At 38.7% G+C, this 13,252-nt stretch overlaps 1 protein-coding gene across 1 annotated transcript in view; it reads left to right on the forward strand.

Annotated features, from left to right (window-relative positions):
• Positions 1-3,804: 3,804 nt before the first annotated feature.
• LOC108680219 (targeting protein for Xklp2) overlaps positions 3,805-13,252 on the forward strand; it is a 12,706-nt gene continuing 3,258 nt past the window's right edge. The window contains exons 1-9 of the mRNA XM_018169003.2: positions 3,805-3,943; positions 4,105-4,746; positions 5,766-5,839; positions 6,136-6,230; positions 7,057-7,168; positions 7,675-7,815; positions 10,679-10,868; positions 11,823-11,985; positions 12,539-12,659. Coding sequence (XP_018024492.1) covers positions 3,835-3,943; positions 4,105-4,746; positions 5,766-5,839; positions 6,136-6,230; positions 7,057-7,168; positions 7,675-7,815; positions 10,679-10,868; positions 11,823-11,985; positions 12,539-12,659 — 1,647 coding nt within the window. The 5' untranslated portion in view covers positions 3,805-3,834. The remainder of the gene's footprint in view (positions 3,944-4,104; positions 4,747-5,765; positions 5,840-6,135; positions 6,231-7,056; positions 7,169-7,674; positions 7,816-10,678; positions 10,869-11,822; positions 11,986-12,538; positions 12,660-13,252) is intronic.

Here is a 13,252-nt window from a genome sequence, read left to right on the forward strand (position 1 = left end):
GGTTAGACCACTTGGCATGGAATGACCTAATTTCAACACTCTTGTGTTCAAATTCTGATTGCTGTGTGAGGTGTATTGGAATATGTTAATATGACACAGCTTGGAATTAGAACACTATTGAAAATTGAACACTACTTATTTATGCTTTTAATCAAGAGCTATTAAGCTTTTAATTAAGAAAATTTTAATTTTTGCACACAGCTTGAAATGAGCTGTGTGTCTAATTCCAAGCTGTGTCAGAATTAGTTTTTATGTGTCTAAAACCATCTTTTAATCTAGGTATAAATTTTTTACCACTTGAAATCAGCAAATACAAGTTTACTTGAAGGATTCCTAATATATTCAAAGATTCCTAAGGATTCCTAATATATTCTCAAACCATAATATTCTTTCTACACAAACAGTTTATCACTATTTGGTAGAGCAAGGTCAACTATCAACTTTGACACATTTTTTGATGTTCTCACTGGGTGATGCGCCCTGTCTCTCTTTGAATCTCAACAGTCAACATTTTCCCACCAGACGACACAGACATAGTGTTTTGGCAATGGTATGGCGCACAAACATATGACGTCGCTATTTCAACCATTAATGAATGCGTGGAACTAAGAAAATGCTAAATATAAAGGAAAAAAGTTGAGAAGTGTTGGAATTACCCATGATGTTGGAATATACCGTGTTTACCCTATTTTAAGATTACTGGTAATTTTGAGGCTTGAAACTAGAAAGTTACATATTATATTTGAATCTAAATTCTAAAATGTTGATGTTCCATATTATTGCCAGTCATCAGATGAAAATTGTAAAGATTTTGCCTCTGTGAGACTGTATGTGTATTTATTTCTGTAGATATCTATTTACAGGTACAGGGTGCACCAGAGAAATTTACTTATTTGAAAAATTCCTGCTCGCCATGCGCAGAGAGTTGGGTGGGTAGAGGAGCTAGGGGGCGCATCTGGAGGGGGAAATTCCCAAGTTTGTTTCTCCCTCCAGACTCCAGTCAGTACCTAATGTCAGTTGCCATCATGCCCTGGTCTAGAGACTAGTAGGTAGAGAGCCTCAAGCAGCAGGCCTTCACAGTCAAGACCTACTTTTCTAATGGTTGCTCACTTGTTTCTATGCAATGTGTCTTCTGTGCTTGCTTGAAATTCCTCCTCACAGACTCATTCCTGGGGCCTTGGCCCTAATTTGATTCTGTTGTGGGTTAACTCATTTTGGGTGTTGGGGAGTGTGGAAGTGTTGCTAAACCCAGAAATGGACTTAAACAGACCATCAGAACATTGGAAAATGTGGAAAGAGTGAGGCAGTCAGTTGGACGTTCTCCCTGGTGTTTGGCTTGTAAGGAAGTTTCTGAAACCACCCATGAAAACCTTCACTTTCATCCCTATTAATTGGATGTTGTGCAAGAATTAACTGAATGCGATTTTGTTGCCTATCAAAATGCGTGTGAATGCTGCTTGACAACCTGTCTGAAGACATGGTTGTTTTTGTTCAGTGATGAGGCTCACCTCCACATTTCCAGCTGCATCAACAAGCAAAATGTGCATTATTGGTGTGGTCAGTGGTGTAAATCCATGTGAGCTTCACCTGATGCGACTTAACTGTGAACAAGTTACTGTCTGGTGTGTGTGCAATATTGGTAATGAGAAATTGGGAAAAATTGGTCCTTATTTCTTCCAAGATTTGAAGAAATTAATGTCAGGAATGTGTGGTTTCAGCAAGATGGAGCCACAGCACACACAGCACGAGACTCAATGAATTTGTTGCAACAACATTTCCCCAACTGCCTCATCTCTCCAAGGCGATCTCTAATGGCTGCCACGGGCGCCACGCTCTCCGGATTTGACTCCATGCGAGTTATTTTTATGGGGTTATTTTGAATCTCTGGTTTATGTTGATCTACCATGGACCATAGCACACCTCAAGCACAACATTTGCAACACCATCGCCATAATACTGATTGATTTGCTGCAAAGAGTGGATACGAATTTTAAAAGCAGACTTCATCAGTGTATGCACAATGGGGGTCACCATTTATCTGATGTCATTTTCAAGACTATGAAAAAAATTGCTATATTGTATTTTCAAATAAAAAAAGTTAAAACAATAATTGAAGTACTATGGTTTTTGTTGACCTTTCAAATAAGTAAGTTTCTCTGGTGCACCCTGCATAAGTGAGATGAGAGGTGTTCTGTTATTTAAAAAGAAAAGATTCTGACGCTGTGGCTAGGATGTGACAGGCATGGAATATATCTACTTGGCAAGCGGCGACTGAATTTTTTGAGACATGGTTTTATAGATTTGCCAGCCATTATTCCATTTCTTGGAGCCGTGATTTAATTTCTTCAAACCATGAATTTAATACTTTGGCCATTAAAAGCCATTTACAAGCCAGCAGCTGCAAACTTTTTACAAAGTCCCATGCACTTGTTACCCTAATCTCTAATTTTACCCTAAAAACAGTAACACTAACATTTGTCTTCACTTAAGTGCCAACTGATCACGTAATAATGCAGTCTGACCGCTCTGACGTGACTGCAACAACGCAATCTTTAAGGTAACGTTTTAGATTGACTTGTTTTTATAACGTTGTGCAGGATATTTTGGCAGGATCGTCAAAAGTATTGCGGATGGTGGAAGTTGAAAATTTTTGAATGCAAAGACATGTTTGCAGAGTGCAAACCGCAATTTTTTCAATCAAACTAGAATACATGACATTAGAGCCGCAAGATTTCATACCTACTGAAATTATATGACTAGTGGAAATTTTTGCTGCCACCTGTGAAGTTGTCTGTCTGCCCAGGATTGGAATTTTCCTACTTGTTTCTGAAATCTCATTGGTTCAACGTGAAAATTTTTCAATACATTTGGAATCTTGCGACCTGATTGGGTACTGTTGTAACTTGTCAACAATTAGATAGGAGGTAATTCATCTGATGAGAATCTCGCTGTACCAGAAATGGTGGAAAAGCTCTAGTTGCGGCCCTAAAGGTAGAGGTTTTCCATGCTTGTGTCTGCTCTCTGCCTGCTTGAGTCGAGGAAGGTAGTTTCTTTCTTGAGGACGGGATGAGTGGGCTCAGAACCACAAAGGTTTTATGGAACCCCCTTTGATCAAAAACCTGCCATGCTTAGTCTATGGCTCTGACCAGCATTGCCAAGTGGCCAAATTTGAATATTAGGTGCAAGTGCAACTCTTGTGACTGTAGGTGCATTTGTCTGTATTGATCATCATGCATATGTAGGTATCAATCATAATATCAATATCACTCATAAATCATGATCTAAGGAGATGGAAAAGCATAATTGGTGACTGCTGTCTAACAGCTGGCATACACCTGACCCATGTCTTGAAAGTTATGGAATAGCATTAATTTTAGGGTTTGAGCAATAAAATTTGTTAATTGCTCCTATGTTAATTCCTTTTTTTTACAAAGTGATGTAAGTAATATTAGCAGATGATTAGTGATTGGCATTAGTCATGATTATACAGCCACAAACTGTAGGCCTTTTTGGGCAGAGATTTCAAATGAGCCATTTATAAAATTTTGCTTGTCAAAGACAAAGGGTAATGACTGTTTCAGTAATTAAGCCTGAAGTCATCTTAATCAACTTGATTATTAGCAATCCCTGAACACATTTGTAAATTATATTGAAAAAAGCTAAGAATACCAAGTAAACTTTGGTATTATACTGTAGATATTGAGAACTTGTATTGGACTTGGAATCTTCCAATTTGAAACTTTTTCAACTGTCCCATAATTAAAGTAGTTGAATATTCAATTAACAATTTCTAACTTGATTTTCAGTTTTCATCCAATTTTAGAAAGCTCTTCAATGGATCAATCGTCAACTTTCTATGACGAGCGGTATGAATTTAATGCACCTCAAAAGTACATAGATTTCACTAATTTCCAAGATGATGAAAATGAAGACTCATTTTTTGGTGAGTATTGATGGAAAGTTTGTTTTTAATTAATATTTTCTAAAATGACCTGAATATCAATTATAAACCTTCGTACATATGTATATCAGTAGAAGAACATGCAAATTTATCGATTTTCATGATTGTTTTTAGATATTTTAAGATGTGTATTTTCATTTCAGATTGTCAGAATGAAGGCCAAGCTCAAAGTCTTTCTGATTTACAAGCTGCAGAATCCAAAGCTGGTTCATCATCAAAAAGTGACGGGGCAAATGCCATGGAGAAATCAACTGAAAAGTTGAGCTCTCTTAACTGTGAAACCCCAAATCTCATTTCTCAGACTTCTGACAAACCTTTGATGTCACATGAGACGGGAAGAAACGCCATAGCAATGCAAATTGAAGAGCCTTCTGCTATGCAATCTGATGAACTTTCAGCTATGCAAATTGAAGAGCCAACAACCATGCAAACTGAAGTACCTTTAGCAATGCAAACTGAAGTACCTTCAGCAATGCAAACTGAAGTACCTTCAGCAATGCAAACTGAAGTACCTTCAGCAATGCAAACTGAAGTACCTTCAGCAATGCAAACTGAAGAGCCTACAGCAATGCAATCTGAAGAGCCTTCAGCAATGCAAGCTGAAGTGCCTTCAGCAATAAAAACTGAAGAGCCTTCAGCCATGCAAACTGAAGAAAATGCCTCAGGGACCACACAACTCATTGACCCTTCAAGGCTGTCCAGCACTTCTAGGGTTGATATTTCTGAGGAACAGATGGAAACAAATGAGACTGATGAAAAGCGTGTCACAAGATCTTGCCGCAAAGGTGGGATTTGCATTTCTGTACTTTTTCCATTGAGANATATTTCTGAGGAACAGATGGAAACAAATGAGACTGATGAAAAGCGTGTCACAAGATCCTGCCGCAAAGGTGGGATTTGCATTTCTGTACTTTTCCATTGAAGTTAAGGTTTGCTTGTGATTTTAAACTAATTCTTTGTCTTATACTGACCCCTCAGGGGGGACTTCTGACGGGTGTCTGCGCGTCAGAAGTCCTGTGGGATTTCGTGCTCCCAGGGGGATTGTTCCTGAGCGCCCCACTGCTGAGCTCGCGGTGTCTGACTGTGGGTCTCAGTTGTGGGGTTAAGTTATTATGTAGGTAGGATTCCTTGCATTCCCTTCTCTTTCTTGTGTGGGCGGCTGATGTCCCGTGTAAGCGACCTCTTGTTTGAGTGTCTTAGTTTATGTTGCTTTTCACCTGTCCCTCCGTTTCACTTTGTTTCTTTGAGATGCTATTGCTGCTTCTTTCAAGCCAGCTTCAGCGGGCTGGACAATTGAGACCTTCCGCCCCTTGTGGGCGATGATTAATTTGAGATTTTGAATAATTGAGACCTGCCTTGCTGGCGATGTATATTTTGACCTCTGGTGCAAAATAGCTTGATAGCTGAAGCGCTAGTAAACCATCATACTACTACTACTACTTGTCTTATACTGATGTTTCATGGTATAATAGAAATTAAATTGAGAAGATTTATTTTCTTCTAACATTCTTCTGAATACATGCAGTATATTTTACAACTATGAATTTTGGTGCTGTATTAAGAATTTTCCTGTATCCCTGCCTTGTTAGCACAATTTTTTTATTTCAAGCATCTAATGAGGGAATTTATGGCAGTCCTAACTAAATCTCTGTTCAATAAGTAACGATCTACAATCAAATTGTTCATTACTTTAAAACCTATAATACTAGATAAATTAATTGTTTATTCTTGTCAGGTCCTCTGGGCAGCAATGGCGTGTTCCAGCAACCACCCATGCGGCACTCCCATTGTTTATTCTTGTCAGGTCCTCTGGGCAGTGATGGCGTGTTCCAGCAACCACCCATGCGGCACTCCCCTAGACTGGCTGCCATTGCTAAGGTGAGCTCATCATTGCAATTCATTTTCCATGATTTATTGCTGAGTGATGAAGGATAATTTTAAGCGAACTGCTTATGTATGCATGTAGGAAAATGCAGGTACCTGATTGGCAGGTTGCCCCTGTGAAATTCTTACAGGGTGATTTTGAAATTAGGTACAGTTATCTGTTCTTGATCTATTTAGAGGAAGGCTTCATTTTCAATTAAATACTGAGCATGCATATATATTTATTTATATTTATATATGTAATTATGCAGTTTTCTGCATATTTTTAAACTGTTATTATTTGTTGGTAGGCACTCAACACTAGTGGAGGTCAGCGCAACAGCTCCTCAGGCTTCAAGGGGCGCCGCCGCAGTGTGTCTGCTAGCCCTGGCCTTCGCTCCAACAGGTGCTTGAGCAGCACACTCTTCTTGCCTGCTTATTTTTCCTCACCTTTTGTATTTATTTTCATATAGGCTGTCTTTCACGTATATATAATTATTTATAATTATTTAGTTGGTTTGTTAGATTGTGTTTCTGGATGAACTGTACCTATTTCGTTTTCACTCAGAAATAAGTGGAATTATGACATTTCAGATACATACTACTGTGCTTATGACATGTCTAAGAAAAGGTTGATTTGACATTTACAAAAACCTCAACCATATCAAACTAATTAAGCAATGCCCTATGTCTTACTGTGATGATTGCCAAGTCTCATTGAATATGCTACTCTGCCAATCATGGAAGTGTGCCTTTATAAGTATATACCTATATAGGTACACAGTCCCCTAGTAGTATAGTATAGGTACCCATATAGTCAAGTACAAAGTAACTGCTACCCTGATTCTTCTGCACCAAACCAATATGAAATACCAGCATCGACCCGGTAATGGAGTAAAAAGAATTAATATGAAGATTTGCAGTTTACTATACCTAGCAACAAATAGATGATCAACCAAAATACAGTGCAAAACCACGATTTAATTGAAAATTAACTAGAAGAGAGTTGCAGTCTTTATGATGTGCACCACCTCGTGATATTACCAATCTTAATGCTAGATTGAAAATAAGTTATACCTAGTTGCTTGAACAAAATAGAAATTGTTCCTTATATTACATGTACCGGTATCCAGTTGCTGGTTAATGCTGGATTATATAAGATCCTATTTGTGAAGCATCCTGCATTATTGCAGCAATTCATAATGACGATATTAATATAAAAATTTCAACAGATCTAAGAGTACCTGTGGCCCATTGTCAGCAGAAGATCGTGCTCATCTCACCCAGTTTGCCGAAGTTGCCGACCCCAATGCACGTAATTCTCGACGCAGTGCCTCATTTAAGGTCTGTACCATTTCAGTATTTATGCACTAAGTGATTACCTATAGTAAGTGCATTTATATATACCAGATTTCTTATCCCACAATACCACAACGCTTGAACTTGTTCATTGATCTCTCCACATCCTTATTTATGTTCTAGATTATATTTTTTCATGGACTATCTGATCTCTACACAAGTTTTAGTCTATGTAAATCGTTATTATTTTGCTGAAATAATTTCTTGTGAATTTAGGTGATTTTCATTGCATTTTTCTGTGTCTAATATTGTAACTTATATATTAGTATCAATGTTTGGAAAATTCGAATACTAATATTCTTTCCCTTCTTGCTCCCTCTATGTCTGGCTTTTCTTGTCACAAGTTCATGATCAATTATCTTCATTTGTGGCGTGACTTCAGAACAACTGTTTCATTTGGCTAAAAGTAAATAAAACTTTTAATTACTGTTTATATTTTCCTCATCTGGGCAATGAAACCATAAATGCGTGATAATAATATTGTTTTACAGGGCGGCAGGGTCAGTACTACTAAGCCTGTCGCATTTAATTTTGCCACGGATAGTCGCTTGAAGAGCGTCTCTAAGACCACCTTGGCCGCTCCTGTACTCGCCTCAGCGGCGGATTTCGCCCGCACCCTTCGTAGTACTGCCGTGAGTCACTCATTATTCTATATTTTAATTTATGTTGCTTGCATGTTGTACCACACTTGAGCTGATTTCACAGAGTTCATTCAAAGTGAATCATAGTTTGATCAGTTGATCACGTTACTTGATAATGATGTTTGTCTTACAAATCAATTTCAATGACAAGTGTTACGTTTGCTGGTCGTATATGACTTCTAGGTCTAAGCTAGCTAAGGAGGAAGATGGGCAGAGACGAGACCATCGGTTTGGGGAATTTGGGGAACTGTATTTGGTGGAGTCTGGTATACAACTGAAGTATAAAGGCTTGCTGGCCTTACATGACCTACTATTGACAGCATAGTAGTTCTACTCTAATTTGATCAATACGTAAACACGTAACACAGGCGACGATAACGGAGACTGCGGGAAGCTTCATAATCTTCAATCTTTCTTCATAAGACTTGCCCTTTAATCCTGGGATTATCCTTGTTGCACGTCTTTGAACACTCTCAACTAAATTTTTGTCCTTTTCAAGTCTCGGTGACCACACAACTGTCTCTTATACACATCTAGATGTGTATAAGAGACAGGTCCTACTCCATCGAACGTCGTTCGAACGAGTTCACAACATGTGACGCTACCGTCACACTCGCGGCTAGACTCCAAACATGTAATTACTCTCGGTAGAAGCTTTTATTTTCTGTGTGACGAATTCGTCACACCAGGGCTTAAAGGGCTAGAGCACCGGCATGGCGCACTTATCGGCGAACGTTGCCGAACTCGATCATTCGAGTTATGAACGAGACAAGGCGCGGTTAAACCGACTCTGTAGCTGTCTCTTATACACATCTAGATGTGTATAAGAGACAGCTATGATGTCGTCGGCAATGCATATTACTCCCTTGAGGCCTGATAAAGCGTCATGTAGTTTCTTCTGAAATATTTCTGCGCTCGTGGAGATTCCAAATGGTAATCTTAGCCATCTGTATCTACCATGAGGTGTCTGAAAAGTCGTAAGCTTGCTAGAAGTCTCGTCGAGTCTTACATGCCAATATCCTGCTGCTAGATCTGTCTTGGTGAATACTTTGGAAGAGCTTAACTCATGAAGCGCGTCGTCTATAGTCGGAAGGGTATATCTTTCTCTGACTATTACTTTGTTCAATTCCCTTGGGTCGATGCACAGTCTTACTCTTCCATCTCTCTTCTTCGTTATTACGATTTGGCTTACCCATTCTGTTGCTTCTTCAACTGGGGTAATGACTCCTAGCTTCTCAAGTCTGTTTAACTCTGCTTTCAGCTTCGGTTTCAATGCAATGGGAACTCGTCGGTCTGGCATTATGCAGGGTTGGGCATCTGCTTTTATCTTCAGTTTATGAATGCCGGGAAAAGTCCCTAGGTCGTCGTTGAATATTCGAGGATTCTCTTGTCCATCTATTTTGTTAGTTCTTTGGAAATTTCTTTCTTTCAGTTCTATTAACTTCATTTGCTGGCTTGCTCTGAGTCCTAGAATTGGTGTGTAGTGTTCTTCGCTGATCACAAAATTTACGTTATATTTCTTCTTGTTCTTCGGGTTACGCACTGTTACACGACACTCTCCCAATGGGGCGTAATTCTTGTTGTTCCACGTTTTGAGCACAATATTTGTTCCATTTATCGTTTTGTGTTTCACGTAGTTCCTGGGAAGAATGTTGACGCTGGAGCCAGTATCTATTTGGAACTTTACCGTCCTATTGTCGATCTCCATAGCGCATTTAACCATCTTATCGCTGTTGCAGTTTTGTGCAACGAGGTTGTTGATCCATTCTTCCGACTCAGAGTCTGTGCTTCCTTCTAAGTAGTTGACTTTGTTTTTGTTTAGCGAATTTCTCGATTGCGGTTTCGATAAGCGCATTGAAGCAAAATGATTCTTCTTCAAACATTTCTTGCAGGTTTTTATATATGCTGGGCATTTGTTTTTGTCAAATTGGTGGTGCCTTCCACAAAATTTACACTGTCCTCAGATTTATTCCTCAGATTCGTTGAAGCTTCTTTCTTGGAGTCTATCACCTTGTTAACTTCTGGGCGTAGTGTTTTATTATGAGTCACCGCTTTTTCATTTGCTTTACAGATATCCACCGTTTTCTCTAGCGTTAAATTGCGCGTCTTCAAGAGTTCCTTTTGAATGTTAGCATCATGTATGCTTAAAACAATTCTATCTTTCAGCAGTGACGTTTTGCAGTTGTCGCAGTAGTTGCACGTCTTAATTAATCTTTGAAGTTCGGCGTAGAAAAGTTCGAAGCATTCTCCTTCTTCTTGGTTTCTTCTGTTGAACATAAAACGTTCGTAGGTTTCGTTAGCTTCTCCGATGATGAAGCTGTCGAACGCTCGAATAATCTGGTTAACTGTCGCGTCTTCGGCCAGTTGGAATGTGTTGTATGCATCCAGGGCGTCATCATCAAGGCAATGAATGAAAAATGCTTTCTGTTTTACTATGGAGATCGAGCTGAAGTCCGTAATCACGGTGTAGGTCTCCCAGCGTTGTTTGAAGAGTTTCCAATTCTTCACTGCGTTGTTCCCTAACGTCATGCGGTCGGGCATTTTCAATACCGCCATTTTCTTGTAGGTAGGTTGCGAGTTGCTCTCTTCCATCTTCACAATTAAGTACTACTGTCCGTTACCACCATGTTACGTTTGCTAGTCGTATATGACTTCTAGGTCTAAGCTAGCTAAGGAGGAAGATGGGCAGAGACGAGACCATCGGTTTGGGGAACTGTATTTGGTGGAGTCTGATTTACAACTGAAGTATAAAGGCTTGCTGGCCTTACATGACCTACTATTGACAGCATAGTAGTTCTACTCTAATTTGATCAATACGTAAACACGTAACAACAAGAGATGAATTTTTTTGCAGAAAAATGCTACGGCAACGAGTCACGCTCCACGTGGGCCCACAAAACCGCAGCCTTTCAATTTGTCTGAAGGGAAAAAGCACAATTCTGCTGAAGCTGACCAGCAGAAGACCAAGTTTGTCTCACTGGCCGAGCTCAACATGAAGTTCCACAGTCAGACTCCTCAGAGATTCAGGACAGTTCCTAAAAAGGGTAAGCCTTTGATTGACTGTGAACTCTTTTCTATTTTAATGTCCGATTTTTCACTATTGTCCACAATCAGTAAAACACTCATTTAGTATACAAAATAAAAGGTGAAAAATAATATGCAAGCTATTAATTACGATAAATTGCTCGAAACGCTAGTTACCTCAAAGCAAAGTAAAGAAAAAAACACAAAAAAATTACCATACCATTACCTCAACAAGAAGGTAATTTTATCAGTATTATAAAGATTGATTTTTTTTTGTAGTGCCATGACGTCTATTCAGTATAAAATTCATCTATGTAACCCTGATAACATCAAATTCTATAAGACATGGTGAATGTTCGTTGAAGTTACTTCTATCTTTGAAAAAAATCTTGGCAAGCAAGCTGCAGTGGATAGTGTATAAAGTGTTAAATGTATCAATGGAGTAAGAATTCCCCTATCGCGTGTCTTACTTTCCAAACTTCGGCCGTGATGAGGTATTATTCTACTGATTGTACTTATTCAAAAATAGATACCGTATTGTATATAAATGTTTGGTCGCAATCCGCGAATGATTCTTCTCATTAACATTTGTTGAAAACGTGCAATGAAGTAAAGCCGCGGCAGGTGAAGCGCACTATAGCAACTGATACTACTGTCTTTCATCTGTTGTATACAGAGGAAAGGTGCGGCAGGTGAAGCGCTCTATAGCAACTGATACTGTCTTTCATCTGTTGTATATAGAGGAAAGGTGCAGCAGGTGAAGCGCACTACAGCTGATGATACTGTCTTTCATCTGTTGTATATAGAGGAAAGGTGCGGCAGGTGAAGCGCACTACAGCTAATGATACTGTCTTTCATCTGTTGGATACAGAGGAAAGGTGCGGCAGGTGAAGCGCACTATAGCAAATAATAAAAAAGTGCGACAGGTGAAGCGCACTATAGCAAATGATAACTCATTCATGTGTTGTATACAGAGGAAAGCTGTCCTAAGAGGATGACCAGAAGCGGCAGCAGCAGCAGCCTGCCCTCCGTCACCAGACCACAGTCTCCTCATCTCAGCACCCGCAGCCGCAGCCGCCCAGTCAACCATCCCACCAGGGAGCAAATTGAGGAGCAAGAAATGCTTGAGGCTCAGAAGTTCGTATGCACTCGCCTTAATTATGTCTACTGCAGTAATATTGCTCAGCAACAGCTTTCTTCTATAATGTCTACTGCAGTAATATTGCTCAGCAACAGCTTACTTCTATAATGTCTACTGCAGTAATATTGCTCAGCAACAGCTTACTTCTATGATGTCTACTGCAGTAATATTGCTCAGCAACAGCTTACTTCTATAATGTCGGCTGCAGTAATATTGCTCAGCAACAGCTTTGTGCTTGGAGTCAAACCTGGAGATCCTAAAGTGGTCTAGGGAGTTATTTGACTTACAATGACAAATTTTAACCAGTGGTTAATAAGACCTTTGAATTGATGCCAACTTCACATAGCGAGATTTGGTTAATTAGCTTCTTTCATGAAATCTTGCTATGTGACGTTCATCATTTATCTTGCTGTTATTTTTTTATTTAGGGGACATGTAAAACATCCGTATTTGGAGCTACTATTACATTTCCTAAGCAATATCTGCTTGTGCCATATGAAAATTTTCTGGTAACCTAATCTCCATTATTCATGGCTCTCTTTTAACCAGGCATCAGGTGAAGGCTCATCCGGTCAATCCTAAAATATTTGAGCCTCCCAAGCTCTCCACCAATGCTGAGGCAAAAGGCTGTACCATTCCCTCACCATTTAACATAACAGACGCAAAGAAAGTGAGTCATATCGTGCCATCCAGGGCTATATTGCTACGAAATCGTGTATAAGTACGGTAGTAAATTTCTGGCTTCTTTAATTCTATCTATATAAGGGTAAAGCCTATTGGCTCTAATGAATTGCTATTCTGCAATGTATTTGCTTATGCCAACCCTGCAGTTTTATTTAATTATTTATTGGCATTGCATTCAACATATTTATATTACTATTCTAAACCTATTTCACTATATATATACAGGGTGAACCAGAATTAACTGACCCTTTTAATTTGTTAATAAATAAAAAACTAAGAACGTTATGAAGTTGAAACTTGTTTTATTTAAAAGAAGAACATTTTTATGGTAATATTGTATCCTAGTTTTTATTATACAATAACTAACTAGGATACAATATTACATACAATATTTTAACTAATACATATTACTAATACATAATAAATATTTTAACTAATACAATAATAAAATATTGTAATAGGACACAATATTTTAACTATGATACAATATTACCATAAAAATGTTCTTCTTTTAAATAAAACAAGTTTCAACTTCATAACGTTCTTAGTTTTTTATTTATTAACAAATTAAAAGGGTCA

The sequence above is a fragment of the Hyalella azteca genome, unplaced genomic scaffold, assembly GCF_000764305.2.
Source record: "Hyalella azteca isolate HAZT.00-mixed unplaced genomic scaffold, Hazt_2.0.2 contig6926, whole genome shotgun sequence".
In the NCBI taxonomy this organism is placed as follows: Eukaryota; Metazoa; Arthropoda; class Malacostraca; order Amphipoda; family Hyalellidae; genus Hyalella; species Hyalella azteca.